We start from the raw sequence: 17,054 nt of genomic DNA on the forward strand, positions 1-17,054 counted from the left end.
ATTAAACTATATCTCAAGAGATCCTCCTGAAGGCAGTAGGCCTTGCAGAAGCGACACAGATAAAATCCTACCAAAGAGCCTTAACAACTTAGTATCTTCTTTAACTTCTTACTTTCGAAATGAATAGAATGTATGTTTCCTGTTTAATTATCTGTTCATTCATTCATTCTTTCAACAAATATTTTTTGAAGCATCTACTATATGTCAGGCACTGTTCTCCAACCTGAGGATTCAACAGTGAACAAAATAGATAAAAATCTCTGTCCTCATGGAACTTATATTCTAGTGAAAAGAAATTGACAATAAATCAATTAACAAAGACATATTAACTGTTGTCCAGTGGTGAAAAGTGCTAGGAAGGAAAATAAGGCCGGGTAAGGGGATAGGAGAGCAGCAGGGAGGGGATGAGGAGAGGTATATGAAGAGAAAGGTGGCAGTTTTAAAGAGGGTGGTCAGGTAAGTGCCAGCTGAGATAAACTCTTAGTAAAAATCAGAAACAGATCAGGGGGTGAAGCAGAGGGATATTCCAGATTATAGGAATATAGGAGGAATAGAAAGGTGGAGATCTCTCAGGCAAAAGACTTCAAGGCACATAATATGTTTGATGTGCTTAGGGAACAACTAGGAGGCCAGGGTGTGGAGCAGAGTGAGTGAGAGGGAGAGGGCAGAAGGTGAGATGGGGTCGGGGGAAGAATGAAGACTGTGTAGGGCCTATTGGTCCCAAAGGGTGAGCAATCCTGGAAGCATCCTAAGGCACAGCACAAACCCACAGTTAGCTCCTGTACTCCCAAATTCTACCCACAGCCTAGTAGGAATCTTGACATTTGAAGAAGAATGCTTACAGAGCTTGGCACTTTCAGTATACCATGGTGTTGAATCCTCACCGCATCCTGTGATAACTATAATTACCCCCATTTTATGATTAAGACACTGATTCAGAGATGACAAGTGCCTTATCTGACATGGCATGACTTGTATGTATCAGTTTGGATTTGAATCTAGTAACCAGAATTTTTCCCCCAAACTGTCCTTAAACATCAATGCCTCCCAATCTAAAAACGTGATCTGAGATCTGTGCACTTACTATTTGGAAAGTTTACTTCAAATAAGTAGACAAATAACATGACCTACTTTTCCCAAATCTTGCTCTGGGGCTTACAGGGGAGGGCCAGGCAAAAACCAAACACTGGGAGCCCAACACATAAAAGTCAGTGTTGAGCTAAGTATCAGGAGACCCTGATGTGGGCCCTCTTGAGGACTGTTTTATATTAACAAAAAATAGATAAAGGTTCACCAATGGGGAATTCATTAAACTGGCATAGCGGTATGATGAAAAGTTAGGCAGACACTAAAAATTTTATGTGTTTATGTGTATTGACATTGACTATGAATACCATTTATAGTAAGTGAAAAAATAATGAGATTAGAAAAAAGTATTTGTAATATGATCTCATTTTGGAGAAACAGGAAAAAACAACTGATTTACATAAAAGATAGTTGAATTAAATCTACATTTTTCTCATCAGCCTTAGAATGTTCCCGATTGTAGAAAAATAAACATTATTAATGTAAGCCTCTGCATATTTCACCAAATTCAAGTAAATCTCCTTCCACACTAAGCCAGTTATTTTTAAATTGTTGCCTGCTTGCTCCCTATGGGATATCTCCTAAAAGGCCTCCAAAACTTAGTTTTTGTTAATCAGGCATCTAGTCTATGTAACTCCAAAGGACTGACCTGAAAAGAAAGCAAAGATGGAGACCAAAATGCTTTACATCTTACTTTTCAGTTGTAACAATGTAACATCTTTGGTGAGAAATAAACTGATTTTCATTTATTCCATTTTCAAATTCCCACCTGTAGTCTGTTTCTGAAGAGCACTGTATTTTCTATGTACTATTTCTTTAGGTGAGAATTTGCAATCATCTTTTAATTAAAAAAATGTTTTCCTTCTTTTTTATATCACTTTTTAATCTGGAATATTCCTGGTGACACACTTTAGATTTGTTTATCTTAATAATTGGGGAATTTTTTTAAGTATGAATGTCTTAATTCATCATGTGGCCATATAAAGTATCCTTTAAATAAATATATATAACATATAATATTAAATATACCTAATTCTAAGGGGGACAGTATAGCTCAAGTGGTAGAGCACATGCTTAGCATGTATGAGGTCATGGGTTCAATTCCCAGTACCTCCTCTAAAAATAAAGAAAGAAATAAACCTATTTACCTCTCCCCCCCAAAACAAACAAACAAACAAACAGGATAAACCTAAAGAAATTTAAAAAAATAAATATTTAAATATACCTAATTCTAGATGAATTTTACAAAGGCAGATAAACAAAATTTTGGACATTCTGATTTAATGTTACAGTTAAGTTCTATTTAAGGTTTTAAACTCACCTCCTCCTTGTACCCAGCCATTCCGCACTACTCGATGAAAAATTGAACCTGTGTAATGTAGCCTGATGCCACTTTGGGAAAACCCTGCTTTTCCTGTGCACAAGACCTGAAAATTTTTACATGTTTTGGGACATGTATCACAGTATAGCTATAAAATAAAGATAAAAGGTTTAAAAGATTAAACACTTAATATTTTGACAGTTAGAGATTCTTACTCCCCCCAGCTTATTAAAAAAAAAAAAAACAAAACCACCCAAAACCTCTTACCTCAAAAATTAGTCTTCCAATTGGATAAAAATCAATAGAAATGTCCAAGAACACAAAATCATGCTATTAAAATCAAGGAAAAAAAGGTAATGCAGGTCAATGTTTCGGAAGTTCGTAGAAATGACCAAAATTATAACAGAATAATGTTTTCAGTGATAAGATGATTAACAGCATAAAGAGTGGATAATGTAACAGCAAAATGAAAAGAATGACTTAAATAAGTTTGTTTTATTATACCAAGTTTTACAACCTGAATAACATGCTTTTTAAAACCCTTCAATAGCAAAGCTATGAATAACATTAACCTATCACACAAGACTGAGAACACACGGCCTAGATCTCCACTGCATTGCAGACTAGGTGTGGAAAGGAACATTAGTCAGGCCCTTTGGGAAAAGCAGCAGACTGGGAATTCTTTTCTTTCCTGAGTAATTCTGGGAAAGGATCCAACGTGAGTCCCATGAATTTGGTTACCGTGTGTTGTGGACTTTCAGAGAGTGCACAGATCAGCTAAGTAGGGATAGGCCACAGCCTTTCTGAGCAGGAAGATAAGGCCACTCTATGCATAGAAGGGGCAATACCAGGGGTAGGGAAGAGAGGAAACTATGCTTTCAAGTTATTTCATTCATGTTCCCAGATACCCCCAGCTCTTATTTTCAATTGACATCCTTTCTAGTAGAGACAACTAACACTTTTGAGCCCTACGAAGAGGCAACCGAAATGAAAACACTCTTCCCCATCACAGTAGCATTCATTTAGGGAGCAGGACAAATCTCACGACTACATTTCAACTCATACATAAAAATGCTGCCTGATTTAACAAGGCACATAGTTTGCCCTGCCCTATTTCTTAAGAATCTAGGAGACATAAATGAAATCACTTTTAAATGTATCACTATCATTATTTTATGTCACTCTAAGCTTTTTTTTTTTAATTAAAAGACTGAAATGATATTATAATGTCTGGCACCCAGGAATGAGGTATTACACCCATGCTAATTATAATTAATGGGTTTGTGCCTCTCGGCTTCTGTACTATAAGTTCTTAATTATAAAAGTATATTATGACTTTGGCGGGGTGGGAATAGCTCAGTGGTAGAGTGTGTGCTTAGCATGCATGGGTTCCTGGGTTCAATTCCCAGTACCTCCATTAAAAAAACATTTAAAAAAAAGAATGTTATAACTTTAAAATAAGTGGCAATAATATAGAAAACTTCACAGGCATAGGAAGAAAAAGAGGATGTATTAGAACTCATGATTGACTTAAGAAATGAGTGAGTCCATTGAGGCATCAATAAACTTCTCTGGGCATCAATATATTATCTTTATGTGGTTGTCAAGAGTACATAATTCTAAAAATTCTAATGAAAAGAGAGCAAATGACTGTAACACAGGTAATGTCACCTAGCAGCCAAACCTAATTGTCTTGTATATCATTCCAAACAAGTCCCTGGGTTTTACTCAGCACGAAGAATCTAGGACCTGTGCAAAAAATCCAAGGATATTCTCTGGAATCTGGGTCCTCTCTCCTCACTGCCACTAATTAATTCAGGCTGTCATTATTTCAAGCCCACACTACTATAGCAACTTTCCAAATGGTCACACTGCCACCAAGCTTTCCCCACTCCACCCTGTTGGGACACAGCCCTAAAAATTTTTCCAGAACAGGGAAGAGGATTATGTCATACTCTTGATGAAAAGTTCTGTTAGCTCAGCTTCCTTCTGGATAAAATCTAACTTCTTGGTTCACAATGGACAGTAAATTCAACCTTTCTTTAGTGGATCTGTTTGTTTTGTTTTAACACCTAAGCACCTTTCCTATTTGGGAAACTCTCCACAGGGTGGCACCAGCCGCTGCAGAACCTTCTCCCCTGGCCCCTGCTCTGTGAGAGCCAGGCTGTGGGGATACGACCTGGGCTCTGGACTAGTTAGGTGCTCCTGCCTGGGGCCTTGGATCTCCAGGGAGTGACGAAGACCCAAGAGAGCTGAGAAGTTACGCTTGGTGAAGGCGGCATTGTGAACCCAGGGCTAGCAGACACCACAGCAGTGTCCTGCCTCCATAAGCCTGGGGTGTGCCTCCGGTCGTTTTTCTGCTTCCAGGCCTCCCCTGGTTCCTGCCTGCTTTCCAGAGCTGGTTCTCCAGCTTTCCTGTCAATTGTGAGGTTACCAACAACCTTTTAATACATACTTTTCCTCTTCCAGTTAATCAGAACAGCTTGGTATTTTTGGCACCAAGAATCCTGACTGACCCTCTCATTTTCCCAATGTTAATTTCCTCCCCAGAGTTTCCAGCATTTCCTCAGTGCATTGAGCACCTCTGACATTTCAGACTCTTGTTTGAGGCAGTGGTTAAAGAAGGATGAACAAGGCAAGTGTTTGCCTTTATACAGCTCTAGCACTGGGTCTTTCTGTGAGCACAGGCCATCGTGGGCCTGAAACGATTTTCAGCACGTGGTAGCCGTTGCTACAACAAGGTTTCTGAGCAAAATTACAAAATACTTTCCCCTCTGTTGCCATTCCACCCTGATGTCTGTCTCTTGCCCTCTGGACCTCAAGCTTCATGACTGTCCTCTACCATTGGAAACCTCCCCAATGCCACAGCTTGTCTAGTCCTGCTCTCCCCAACTATGTCATGCTTTAAAATGTCACCTTTCTTCTCAAACTTTCCATTCTCTTAGTGTTAGAAAGAGAATGCAAACTCACTTAGGTGTTAGAATGTATTAATTTCAATATTTCATACGAAAGGTGAATGAAGGATAGGCTTAACCTTCTCTGAGGTGGGGGAGGGTCTTTATATTTTAAAATGGGTGATAATTCATGCATTATAAGCTTCTGATGGGAAGTAGAAATGTTTGAACAGGGATGTGCTTCTCCTTGTGCTGTCTGCCTGCTGCTTTACACACCACCTGCTGGATTATAATCCTTTGCAACTGGATCATAAGGTCATTGAAAACCTAAAACCTAGTCTTCTCCTTTTCCATAGTCCCTTTGCCAGGTTATCAGTAATTAATGCTGAATCAATATACGTGCTCAAAGATTCCACTATTTTTCTTTAAAAATGAGTATAACTTGCCTTGGTGTCTCTTAAGAATTTGGCAGAATAATCCATTGTAAGTGCTTCATAAAGTGCAGGGGACTTAAAATCAACTATATTCCACACCTTGTGGGCCCATTTCTGAAGATCAAGGGCATTGCCGAGGAGCTGATCATTAATAAAACACATCACATAGGCAGAATATTCCCAGATTTCATTCTTAAGTTCCTGTAAAGGAAAAGGACCAGAAAAATGTAATGGGGGAAAAAAACGAAAACCAAAAAACCTTGCTTAACCTGTAAGTCAGAGCTTGGGATCAAACATAGGACTGAATCTATTAAAAATGTATTTTTTGCCATCTTTCAGAATTTTACTCTCAAAAGGGATTTAAGAACATTTTCAAGAAACTGACATTGCTGGAATCAAAGAATGACCTAAAAGTGATCTTTAAAATGGTACCACCTTAGAAAATAGATGGTAATCTGGTAATAAAAATCTGTGTATGCATAGCATACTTGCTATATTAATTTGACAAGAAAATGCAGTCCTCTAGCTTCATTTCTGGAGCATATTTTACGGTGTGCATACTTGGTTTGGGGTCCTAAGTAAGACATGGTTTTCAATGCCAAGGATTGAAAAAGTGCTTTTTAATGGAGGGAAATCAGAACAGGTGAGGAAATGCCTCCTCAGGCCAGTAGGGTTTTCCAGGGGCACACCCAAGGCACTGAGGAAGAGAATTCACTTTTGTCAACACTTTTAAGTCTAAGCCCCTCAAAATGAAGTGCATTAGTGTTTTCATCCACACAACATTGATGGCCAACCTCTGAAATCCCAGAGCATGGCCACTGAATAATGTCCCCTCCTTAGGGAGATCTGGTTTATTATCACCTAGTGCCAGTCCTGGCAAAACCATGCATCATCTGGGACAGCTGTTCTCCAGTTTTAGTGTGTAGTCAGAATTACAGGTTCCTGAGTCCCACCAGGAGCTTCTGATTCTGGGATGGGGTCTGACCATTTGCATTTCTAACAAAATCCCAGGAGGTCTGCCGCTGCTGGTCTGGAGACTGTACCTAGAGAAGTGTGGGGCTGAGAAACAGTTTACCTTCAGCTGCCAGCATGCTCCATTCCTGGCTCCTCTCTCAGGAGAAGCTCACGTCTGATTCCTCACTTCCTAAACTTCATCATGCTGAACTTTCAACCACAGAGAAAGTTATGGGTCAGTTTAAATTTATCAGGGTTCTCACATTTTATAGGACATAGAACTTTAAAAAGGGGAGAAGTTTAGTTATGGACATTTTAGTTAGCCTGGTGGGAGCAATGCAATAGCAGGTACACTTTATTTAGAGGCTGAAGATGATTTTTTTTTATTGAAGTATAGTTGATTTACAGCGCTATGTTAGTTTCAGGTGTAAAGTGGTTCAGTTATACATATATATACAAATACCTATTCTTTTTCAGATTCTTTCCCATTTTAGGTTATTATAAGATACTGAATTTAGTTCCCTGTACTATACAGTAGGTCCTTGCTGTTTGTCTATTTTGTATATAGTAGCGTGTATCTGCTAATCCCAAACTCCTAATTTATCCCTCCCTACCTTCCCCCTTTGGTAACCATAGTTTGTTTTCTACATCTGTGAGTCTGTTTCTATTTTGTAAAGAAATTCATTTGTATCACTTCTTTACAATTCCACATATAAGTGATATCATATGGTATTTGTTTTTCTCTGACATACTTCACTTAGTATGATAATCTCTACATCTATCCATGTTCCTGCAAATGGCATTATTTCATTCTTTTTTATGGCTGAGTGGTATTCCACCTTCTTTATCCATTTATCTGCCGTTGACCATTTAGGTTGCTTCCATGTCTTGGCTCTTGTAAATAATGCTGCTGTGAATGTTGGGGTGCATGTATCTTTTCAAATTAAGAGTTTTTGTCTTTTCCAGATATATGCCCAGGAGTGAGATTGCTGGATCAAATGGTAACTCTATTTCTTGTTTTTTAAGGAACCCCCATACTGTTCTTCATAGTGGCTGCACCAATTTACATCTCCAACAACAATGTAGGAAGGTTCCCTTTTCTCCACATCCTCTTCAGAATTTATGTGATGATGGCCATTCTGACTGGTGTGAAGTGACACCTAATTGTAGTTTTGATTTGCATTTCTCTATTAATTAGCAATGTTGAGCACCTTTTCATGTGCCTATTGGCCATCAGTATGTCTTCTTTGGTGCAATGTCTATTTAGGTCTTCTGCCCATTTTTTTGATTGGGTTGTTTGGGTTTTTTTAAATATTGAGCTATATGAATTGTTGGTATATTTTGGAAATTAATCCCTTGTCAGTCACATTGTTTGCAAGTATCCCATCCTGTAGGTTGTCTTTTTTTTTTTTTTCAGATTCCACATATAAGTGATAACATATGGCATTTTTCTTTCTTTTTCCAGCCCACTTCACTTAGAATGACGATTTTCAGGTACATCCATGTTGCTGCAAATGGTATTATTTTATTCTTTTTTATGGCTGAGTAGTATTCCGTTGTATATATGTATCACATCTCCTTCATTCAGTCATCTGTTGGTGGATATTTGGGTTGTTTCCATGTCTTGACTATTGTAAATAGTGTTGCTGTGAACATTGGTGAGCATGTGTCTTTTTTAATTTTATTTTTCTCCAGGTATATGCCCATGAGTGGGATTGCTGGATCACATGGTGGGAAGTCTATTTTTAGTTTTTTAAGGAACCTCTGTACTGTCCTCCACAGTGGCTGCACCAATCCTTTTTGACAGGAGGTAGTTTTATCAACTTGTAGAACAAGCCACCAAAGTTAGACTCATACTCTCAGAGACTGGGAGATGGGAGTGCTATTTCCTTTGATAACATTTCAAACAGATGTTTCCCAGATCCTTGAGATATTCCTGGGTTGTAAAATAATAGGGTCAGCAGAAAATCAAAGGTGGAATGAGGCATCCATAACCATATAGTTTATTATCCAACCAAGATACTTCTTTTTCTTTTCCTCTGTGCTTAGTCTAGTTTCATTTGCTTATAGGGTGCTGTGTGCAGAGGCCTTGTGTTTGGCTTGGAAGCTGAAGATTAAATGCCTTGTCTGTGTGTCTTCTGTATATGAGAAGCCCTCCTCACCTGCCTCAAGACAGTGGGCTGGACCTTATTGTTTTTTAGGGCTTTCTAGCACTAACATGTAAGACGCTGCCTTTTTTGGAGTGGGAAGAAAGGCTTTCTGAAAGGCTCTGAAGCCATCCCTCAGGTGTGGTATTACAATCTGCTGAAGCATAAGGCCACCTCAGATCTAACCTCTAATGTGCAAAGATGCACTACATATGCCATAAGACAATGCTTATATAGAAGGAGGACAAAAAACTGGCCTGAAAAGGAGGAAGAGATTAAGGTGGCAAGTGTACAGGAGATGAGGGTGGGGAAGGGAAGAAGGGAAAGATAAGGAGTAAAGAACATGTGGGAAGAGGCAGCAGTGATTATCTGGGAAGCCTCATTCAGGCCCCATAAGAAAAACAGGAGGAAGAGAACACAAACCATCTCAAGGTCAGTAACCCAGGCTGACAAGGGATGGAAATTGTGGAATGGAATGCACACCAATCTTTCAGAGTACGGTGGGAGTATGTAAGGGGAATGGGTACAGACCACAAAGTGTGAAATCATGGCTGTCCTGCAGGTAGAGAGCATGATACAATAAGTAGTAGAGGAAGTTTGATGAAAAAATTAAGAAACATATTGTTTTACGATAGAGTGCCCAACCACCATTGTTTGCCCAGGGTTATCTCAGCTTTAGCATTAAAATTCCTGCATCCCAGCAAACCTCTCAGATTCAGGAAAACCAGTACCCTTGGCCACCCCAGTTGTTATAAGGGTTAGAGTCAGTATTTATAGAAGCCATTAGAATCGTGTCTGGCATATAATAAGTGCCATATGTAAGTGTTTGCTATGGTTCTATCTGAATTCCAATGCAAATGTATTATGGCTATGAAAATGGTAAGAGACTAACAAACGTTACCCTTGACTCAGTCTTGCGCCGTTCATGTGACTGAGCAGAGAGTGAAGTGGTCACATAAAGCAACATTATCTGCATGATAATCACAAGGTCACAAGACGTCCTTGTGCAACCAAGCACAGAACAATCAAAACTGCTCTGGTCAGGGGAAATGGGATTTCATCAGCCACTGGGAGATGGGGCAGGGTAAGGAAACCTGGACTGGGACTCTCTATAGGACTGGGCCAGAGGTGACAAGCAGGATATTCTTGTGTATTCATTCCAGCCTGTCCTCTGAGATATATCTGAGCCAGGATGCCACCTTAGAATCCTTCTTATCACATACTCCAGGCAGCACTACCAACTAATCAGGTTGGCACCTAAGAGGAAATCAATCAGCCATGCTTGGACAAACTCTGCTAGTCTTAGGGTCTGGGGTTCTCCAAGGGTACTGTCAGAGGGGAGAAGGCAGGCTTGAAGCTTCCTACAAGGCAACCCTGTGGGAACTTGGTGCCTGCCATCAGAGCTCTCCTAGGCAACAGCCCCACACAAGCAAGCTCCCATGCTATATCTGCATCAGCAGGGGTAAACTGCAGCACTGAGAGTTTAAAACTTACCTTTATCACATGCCTTCCAAAAGAAAATCCTCTAAATGTATTACTTTTTCTTAAAATCAGCCTGCTAAATGATTGAATTAATAGAGGAAAAGTGCCTAATTTAGAGAAATAAAATCTAGTTGCATTAAAACGACTGCTTCAGTTTTTCCAAAACAATGCATAAGTAAATAATTCAGGCAAAACTTCGCTTATTTCCCACACCCCAAATATCCTTTACCCTTTTCTTCTCCTGTAGATATTGATCCCATGCAAATTCTTGAACAGGAATTATTATAGGATCTTCAAATGTGGATGGATAATTACTCTTCAAATTCTATGTTTCAAAATAGAATAATTATTTTAGAGTAGGTTCTCTTTTAAAGTAGAAATCACTACCCCACCCCCATTTTTATAGTATCTCCAGAAAATTTTATACAACATACACCCAGCTCTCACAGTCTTAGATGCCCCTTGCCAGCTCCCAGAAGCCCCTCTGCTTCCCTCCATTAAGTCCCTCCCCAGACCACACTTATTTGTCTCTGATCTGGAGAGAATAAGTTCCTTGAGGACAAAGAGGATGTCTTAGTATCCCACTGGCCTCAAGATCTGGCACATAGTGGACCATCCTCACATAACAAAAGAATAAACAAATGAAAAAAAATGAGTTTATGCCAACAGTTTTGTGATCTACCATGTTCTTTTAGGATTAGTTTTTCCCTAAATTACGCTCTTACTAAACCTCAGTAGATCTCTGGATACTTTTGACAAAATGTTTTGAAGAAATTTATTGCTTTAATTCACTGACATATGACCAAAAGGATGACAGAATGACCAAAATGATATTGTTGTGCTCTACCCCTTGGGAAAAAGAGAAGTAAATATTAAATATGTTTTGGTCTAGATATTGAGCACGTATTGATTTAACATATTTTGTTTTGTCTGTGTGAATCTGAGAAAATTCTTACTGGTTAACAATTTCTGACCAAAAAAAAGTTTTGGTTCCTGATATGTTCCACTTTGCCTCCTCCTAAAGCAAGAGAAGGCAGCTGAGGCAATAGTAGTGAGGCCTCACTTTCCTGAGCAGGTATGAGAGTAAACAGGCCAACAGGGAAGTGTCAGCTGGCTGCTTCTGTCGTGGTCTAAGAGGACACTGGCCTGGCACACTTCATCAAGGATGAATATTCCAAAGGGGAAAAAGGCAGGATGTGAGTGTACCCTGCCTGGGGACCAGGGGTAGCAGAACAGGGCAACAGCAATCTGGCCGTTTCCTTCTTAGACTGCTGTAGCCAACCCACAGCTGATGTGTCCTTTTTCTCAATTCCAGTGTCTGTGCTCTGTCTCAGCTGGTCATGCAGGATGACTGCTGTTTCTCACTGAGGGACTACTTGGCATAAAAACTAATAAGCCCAATAGTTTTGAAATTAAGGCTACTTAATCATACTTTCTTCATAATATAGTGTCTGTTTCAGAATGGACTACATCCAAATTAGAATATATGTAATACTTACCCTATAAATCTAAATCTTTGTCAGTTAATTAAGGCATCAGGGATTGCTCACAAATGATCATGTTGGGAATATATTCAAGGATCCTTTACTAAGAACTGATGTGACACTGATACGTTTTCATATTCAAACAGAGGTATAGTAGGCAAAAGCTTAAGAAAGTGAAAATTAACATTACTAATTGTTTTCTTAACCTAATGTCCTCTGCAACAGGGGTTGGTGAGCTGTGGCCAGCAAGTCACATCTGGACCACTGCCTGTTTTTGTAAGACTTGAGAGCTAAGAATAATTTTTAGAGTTTTAAACAGTTGAAAAAAATCATGAGAAACATTATTTCATGTCATGTGAAGTTACATGCAAGTCAAATTTCAGTGTCCATAATAAATTTTTATTGGAAAACCACCGTTCATTTATATACTGTCTATAGCTGCTTTTGCACAAGGGCAGAGTTGAGTAGTGACTAAGAGCCTACGGCCCCGAAGGCGTAATAATTTTTTATGTAGACGACTTTACAGAAAAAAATTTGCCAAGATCTCTACAGTGTGGAGAAGAACATGTGCCTTCAGAAAAGGAGCTAAGAAAAACAAAAGACAAAAAAAAAAAAAATCCCTTAAACTCATTAAACAACCTGGGTCTTAAAACTTTGCTGATCCTATCAGCCTAGCTAACACAGTCCATAATTTCTACTTTTTTTGATGATCCATGTATCCTTTTCACAGACTGAACACTTGTTCTCTCCATTTTGATGTAAGCTTTATCCTTTATCTACTTCACAAATTAGTTACTATTTCCTGAGTTTATATAAATACAAACTTTAACTCTGTGAACTTAGACAGGCAAGAGGATAGGAATTTCTTAAGATTTCTTCTATTTGGGAACATTTTGTGTCAAGTATCCAGCTGGGTACTTTGGGAGATACGAACATGAATAAGGCATTTTCCTGGAATCTGGTAGGGTTTTGAAGGAGAGAAGCTTGGCACAATCTTACAGTCCCATTGCTGTAGCAAACCCCAAAGACGTGCTGAATTCTACATTTCAACATTTCATACATTTCTGCATTTTTCCAGCATTAGGGTTATAAGTGTGCTGCAGCATTACTGACCTGGCCAAATTCTTCCCGTTAAAGTGTTTTTCCTTAACTCTTTTAAGCACCTATTCGATTATAATGCGGTGGCTGCTATGGGAAATTTAAAGGAAAAAAACCCTCCCAAATGAATAGTTTTCAAAAACTACTTGAGGAGGGAGTTTGTAAAAAAAAAAAAAAATCAGCTAGTTATATGGCAACATTTTTTCCCAAGAAGTTGTAAAATCTATAATTTTAATTAAAAATTAATGTGGAATAAAATCTGTGGTAATGTAGAGGGAGGAATCACTTTTATTCCCACGAAGGTTTTTGTGCTTCCTTTGCTCGGAAAGCCCTTTAAAGGTAGCCCTTCTCGAAGGGGAAACTCCCGCCCGGACCGGCACTTGTTCCCGCTCGGATCCACCGAGAAGTAGCCCACCTCAGCCGGGACCGCCTCCCTGAACAGCTACTCCCGCTACCGGAAGGCGAAAAACCCGGAAGCGGGAAGGGCAGCCCGCATTTGTGGTTTCTTCACGGTTACCTCAGCGGCGCTCTTCGCAATCTGAAAGCTGGAACTTTTGAAGAGCCCCACTACCTTCACCTGCAGCGGCTGCTCGGGCGGCGACTGCGAGCTGCACGGGGCCGATTGCTGTGTGCTCGCCATGGCGGCGCGCGAAGACTCCTCCGACCACAAACAGTGCGCGTCGCCGGGGTAACCGCGCTGCCCCGCCCCCGCCGCCGTCAAGGAGGAGGGGCCGAGGGGCGGGCCGAGGGGCGAGGAGGGCGGCGAAGGCCCGGCTTTTCCTCAACTTTGAGCCTGTTGCTAGTGAGCCGGGAAAGAGGCGGGAAAGGACTCGCGGGCGACCGCCTCCAGTGACGAGTTTCGGGGAGAAGGTACAGGAGCCCGCGCCCCGCGTGCCTCCGCCCGTCTCGCCGCCCGCCCGGGCCCCCTCTGCGACCACCTGCCTGCCCAGGGTCCTCGGGCTCTTCCGTCGCCTCCCGTTAGCGCCCTATTTCGCCGCAAATCGCCTTTCCGGGTTGGCGCGCGGCCCGATTGGGGCCAGCCGGCCGGTTGCCGGGGTAACGCGGGAGTCTGTCCCCCGCAGCGCGGGCTTCGGGGCCGCGGCCCTCCTAGGAGCGGGAGGGCTGTGCGACCACTTTTGCGCCTTGCCCCGGGAGGAGTGCCGCCCGCCCCTGTCCCCACCGTTGCCGTCGCTGCGGAGGCCCAGCGTCCCCGAGCGTCCCCGCCATGAAGCCCAACTTCACCCTGCGACTGAGGGTCTTTAACCTCAACTGCTGGTGAGTGCGTCTGCTGACCCGGGCCTGGGGCCGCCGTCCCGCTCGCTCCCACACAGCCAAAGGAAGAAGGCCTTGCTCACATCCGGGCCGCGGCTCCGCTCGGTCCTACAACCTCGGGGTTGCGGGGACCATCCGCACCTCCAGGGCGCACACCTGGCCCCAGCTCCGGTAGTACCTGGAGCGCAGGGCACCCCGAGCCGTCACCTCCCCTGGCCCTTCTTGTCCGCAGGGGCATTCCCTACTTGAGCAAGCACCGGGCTGACCGCGTGAAGCGCCTGGGAGACTTCCTGAACATGGAGAGCTTCGACCTAGCTCTACTGGAGGAGGTGGGCCGAGCGGAACCGGTGTGGAACCCTGGCTGGAGGTGGGGGGCGGCTGAGGAAGCGGGACGGGGCTTTCTCCCTGGCATCTTTAACCTGCTCCTTAAGGTGTGGAGTGAACAGGACTTCCAGGACCTGAGACAGAAGCTGTTGCCCACCTACCCAGCTGCACACTACTTCAGGAGGTGAGAAGCCGACTCACTTGGGAGCCTATTCTCAAATCTGGAGGCTGTTGGCCCTGCCAGCCTTTCCCTATGCTTCCTGTACCCTCTTCCTTCACCCAAGCGTCTTCTCTGCTGGGTGTGGGAGCAGAAGGCAGAATGAGGAAAATCTAGCTCCTCAGCTCATCTTAGCTTTATTATCAGGCCGTCATATCACCCCACCAAGGCCTTTTGCTTTGAGCTTTGTTCGGAGGCTGGTGCCTGCAACACAGAGAGAAAAAAGTAGCTGATAAGAGCTGGGAGACAAAGGAGGGGAAGGGGGCTGGGTATTTCTCTCCCTGCTTTTCTGGTTATTAATCAGGACTTGGCTTTCAGCGGCATCATTGGCAGTGGCCTCTGTGTCTTCTCCAAACACCCAATCCAGGAATTCACCCAGCATGTCTTCACCCTCAATGGCTACCCCTACATGGTGAGCCTGATCTCTGACCTCTTCCACCTCCCTTCCCCACCCCCCACTAACACATAGTAAAGGAGGTCCCCTTCCTTGGACTATAGGGGATGGACAGAAAGAGAATGGCAGTGCCCTGAGTTCCTCCCCTCTCTTGCCTGCAGATCCATCATGGTGACTGGTTCTGTGGGAAGGCTGTGGGGCTGCTGGTGCTCCATCTGAGCGGATTGGTGCTCAATGCCTATGTGACCCATGTGAGTGAAGCCAGCAGTGCTTAGGGCTGGGACAGGCAGGCTTGTCCTGGGAGGGAGAGGTAGGACTTCTCTGGCTGGGCTGCCTTGGGGTGAGGTGTCTCTGGGCAGGATCTCCTAAGGCCAGCAGTCCAGGTTCACACATTTTTTAAGAAGCACCATACCAAGTGACAGACACAAGCTTGTTTTGCCCCTGCCCCTGGGACTCTGTCTCACCTGCCATAATCTCATCTATCTTACTCAGCTCCATGCAGAGTACAATCGACAGAAGGATGTCTACCTAGCACATCGTGTGGCCCAAGCTTGGGAGCTGGCCCAGTTCATCCAGTGTGTGAGCCTGGGCTTGACAGGGGAAGTGGGATGGGGTCCAGGGACTGAGGAGTGGCAAGGGTCCCACTTTTAGGACAGAGCTGGTGGGAGAATTCTTGCCTCACTATCTTGGTCACTCCAGCCACACATCCAAGAAGGCCGACATGGTTCTGTTGTGTGGGGATCTCAACTTGCACCCGAAAGACCTGGGCTGTCGCCTCCTGAAGGAGTGGACGGGGCTATGTGATGCCTATCTTGAGACCCGGGACTTCAAGGTGAGGACCTGCTATCTATTTCCCCACCTACACCCCCAGCTTCTCTCCCTCCTCCTTTCCCCACATCCTAGCTCGAGCCAGCTATTCACCTAGGGCTCAGAAGAAGGCTGTACAATGGTACCTGAGAACTGCTACGTCAATCGGCGGGAGCTGGAGCAATTTCCCTTGGGCATCCGCATTGACTATGTGCTTTATAAGGTCAGACCTCTCCCCACAACATGTCTTCACCCACTGTGTCTCTTTGTCTTTCACCAGCCTGTGCTGATCCTTTTTCCAACTAGTCTAGTCTTATATCACTGATGGCTGGAGAATGGGACAGCCAGCAGCTGATTCTTTGGGAAGACACCCTCACAAAGAAGTTTCTCTCTGGCCCTTTTCCTAGGCAGTTTCTGGCCTATACATCTCCTGTAAGACTTTCAAAACTACCACAGGCCATGACCCTCACAGTGGCACCCCACTCTCCGATCATGAAGCCCTGATGGCTACTCTGTGTGTGAGACACAGCCCCCCCCAGCACACCTCCAGCCATTCTCATGGTGAGTCATCCCCATCCTTTTCCTTGGCCCTTCCCCACCACAAGGCAGCCTCTCCACTCTGACCATCTCCCCCACCCCACTGCCCTGTCTTGTTCTAGGACCAGCAGAGAGGTCAGCATTGATCAGTGTGCTAAGGGAGGCCTGGACAGAGCTGGACCAGGGCATGGCTCAAGCTCTCTGGTGGGCCACCATCACTGGCTACGTGATTGGTCTGGGTCTGCTGCTCCTGGCGTTGCTGTGTGCCCTGGCAGTTGGAGGAGGGATCAGGGAAGTTGCTATACTGCTCTGGACCCCTAGTGTAGGACTGGTGCTGGGGGCAGGTGCAGTCTACCTTTTCCACGTGCAGGAGGCCAAAGGCTTGTGTAGGGCCCGAGCTGAACTCCAGCATGTGCTAGGAAGGGCAAGGGAGGCCCAGGATCTGAGCCCAGAGTCCCAGCCAGCTCTGCAACCGGGACGGCAGGAGGGGGACAGAGCTGAGGAACAATAAAGCTTGACACTTTTGTGGCTCTGCCTTTTTCCTTTTAGAGGCAGTGACTGGGGCCAGCAGTCCGTGTGATTGTCACAGTGTAGACCTTCAGG

The 17,054-nt window shown here is 43.6% G+C and overlaps 2 protein-coding genes across 8 annotated transcripts in view; one reads left to right on the forward strand and one right to left on the reverse strand.

Annotated features, from left to right (window-relative positions):
• The window catches only part of PPIL6 (peptidylprolyl isomerase like 6), a 32,511-nt gene extending 18,929 nt beyond the window's left edge, over positions 1-13,582 (reverse strand). For 3 of the 5 annotated variants that reach the window (XR_004321883.1, XM_032484681.1, XM_032484678.1), the window contains exons 1-5: positions 13,418-13,582; positions 10,548-10,643; positions 5,748-5,936; positions 2,675-2,737; positions 2,408-2,555 (exon numbers count right to left, since the gene is read on the reverse strand). Coding sequence is in view for 4 of the 5 variants with exons in the window: in XM_032484681.1 (XP_032340572.1) it covers positions 2,408-2,555; positions 2,675-2,737; positions 5,748-5,936; positions 10,548-10,643; positions 13,418-13,540 (619 nt within the window). In the remaining variant the exon portion in view is untranslated. The remainder of the gene's footprint in view (positions 1-2,407; positions 2,556-2,674; positions 2,738-5,747; positions 5,937-10,547; positions 10,644-13,417) is intronic. The other 2 variants (XM_032484680.1, XM_032484679.1) reach the window with 2 other exon arrangements.
• On the forward strand, positions 13,574-16,979 carry SMPD2 (sphingomyelin phosphodiesterase 2). Of its 3 annotated transcripts, XM_032484675.1 has the most exons (11): positions 13,574-13,770; positions 13,983-14,175; positions 14,405-14,501; positions 14,604-14,680; positions 15,032-15,125; positions 15,269-15,358; positions 15,600-15,682; positions 15,807-15,939; positions 16,033-16,137; positions 16,322-16,475; positions 16,574-16,979. In XM_032484675.1, the coding sequence occupies exons 2-11, from the start codon at positions 14,126-14,128 to the stop codon at positions 16,960-16,962; spliced, it is 1,272 nt and encodes a 423-aa protein (XP_032340566.1). In that variant the 5' UTR covers positions 13,574-13,770; positions 13,983-14,125; the 3' UTR covers positions 16,963-16,979. The 3 variants fall into 3 exon arrangements, with proteins under 3 accessions (XP_032340566.1, XP_032340568.1, XP_032340567.1); XM_032484677.1 differs by lacking the exon at positions 13,983-14,175; XM_032484676.1 differs by lacking the exon at positions 16,033-16,137 and having other exon boundaries at positions 13,574-14,175.
• The last annotated feature ends 75 nt before the right edge of the window (positions 16,980-17,054 follow it).

Source organism: Camelus ferus, chromosome 8 (assembly GCF_009834535.1).
Source record: "Camelus ferus isolate YT-003-E chromosome 8, BCGSAC_Cfer_1.0, whole genome shotgun sequence".
In the NCBI taxonomy this organism is placed as follows: Eukaryota; Metazoa; Chordata; class Mammalia; order Artiodactyla; family Camelidae; genus Camelus; species Camelus ferus.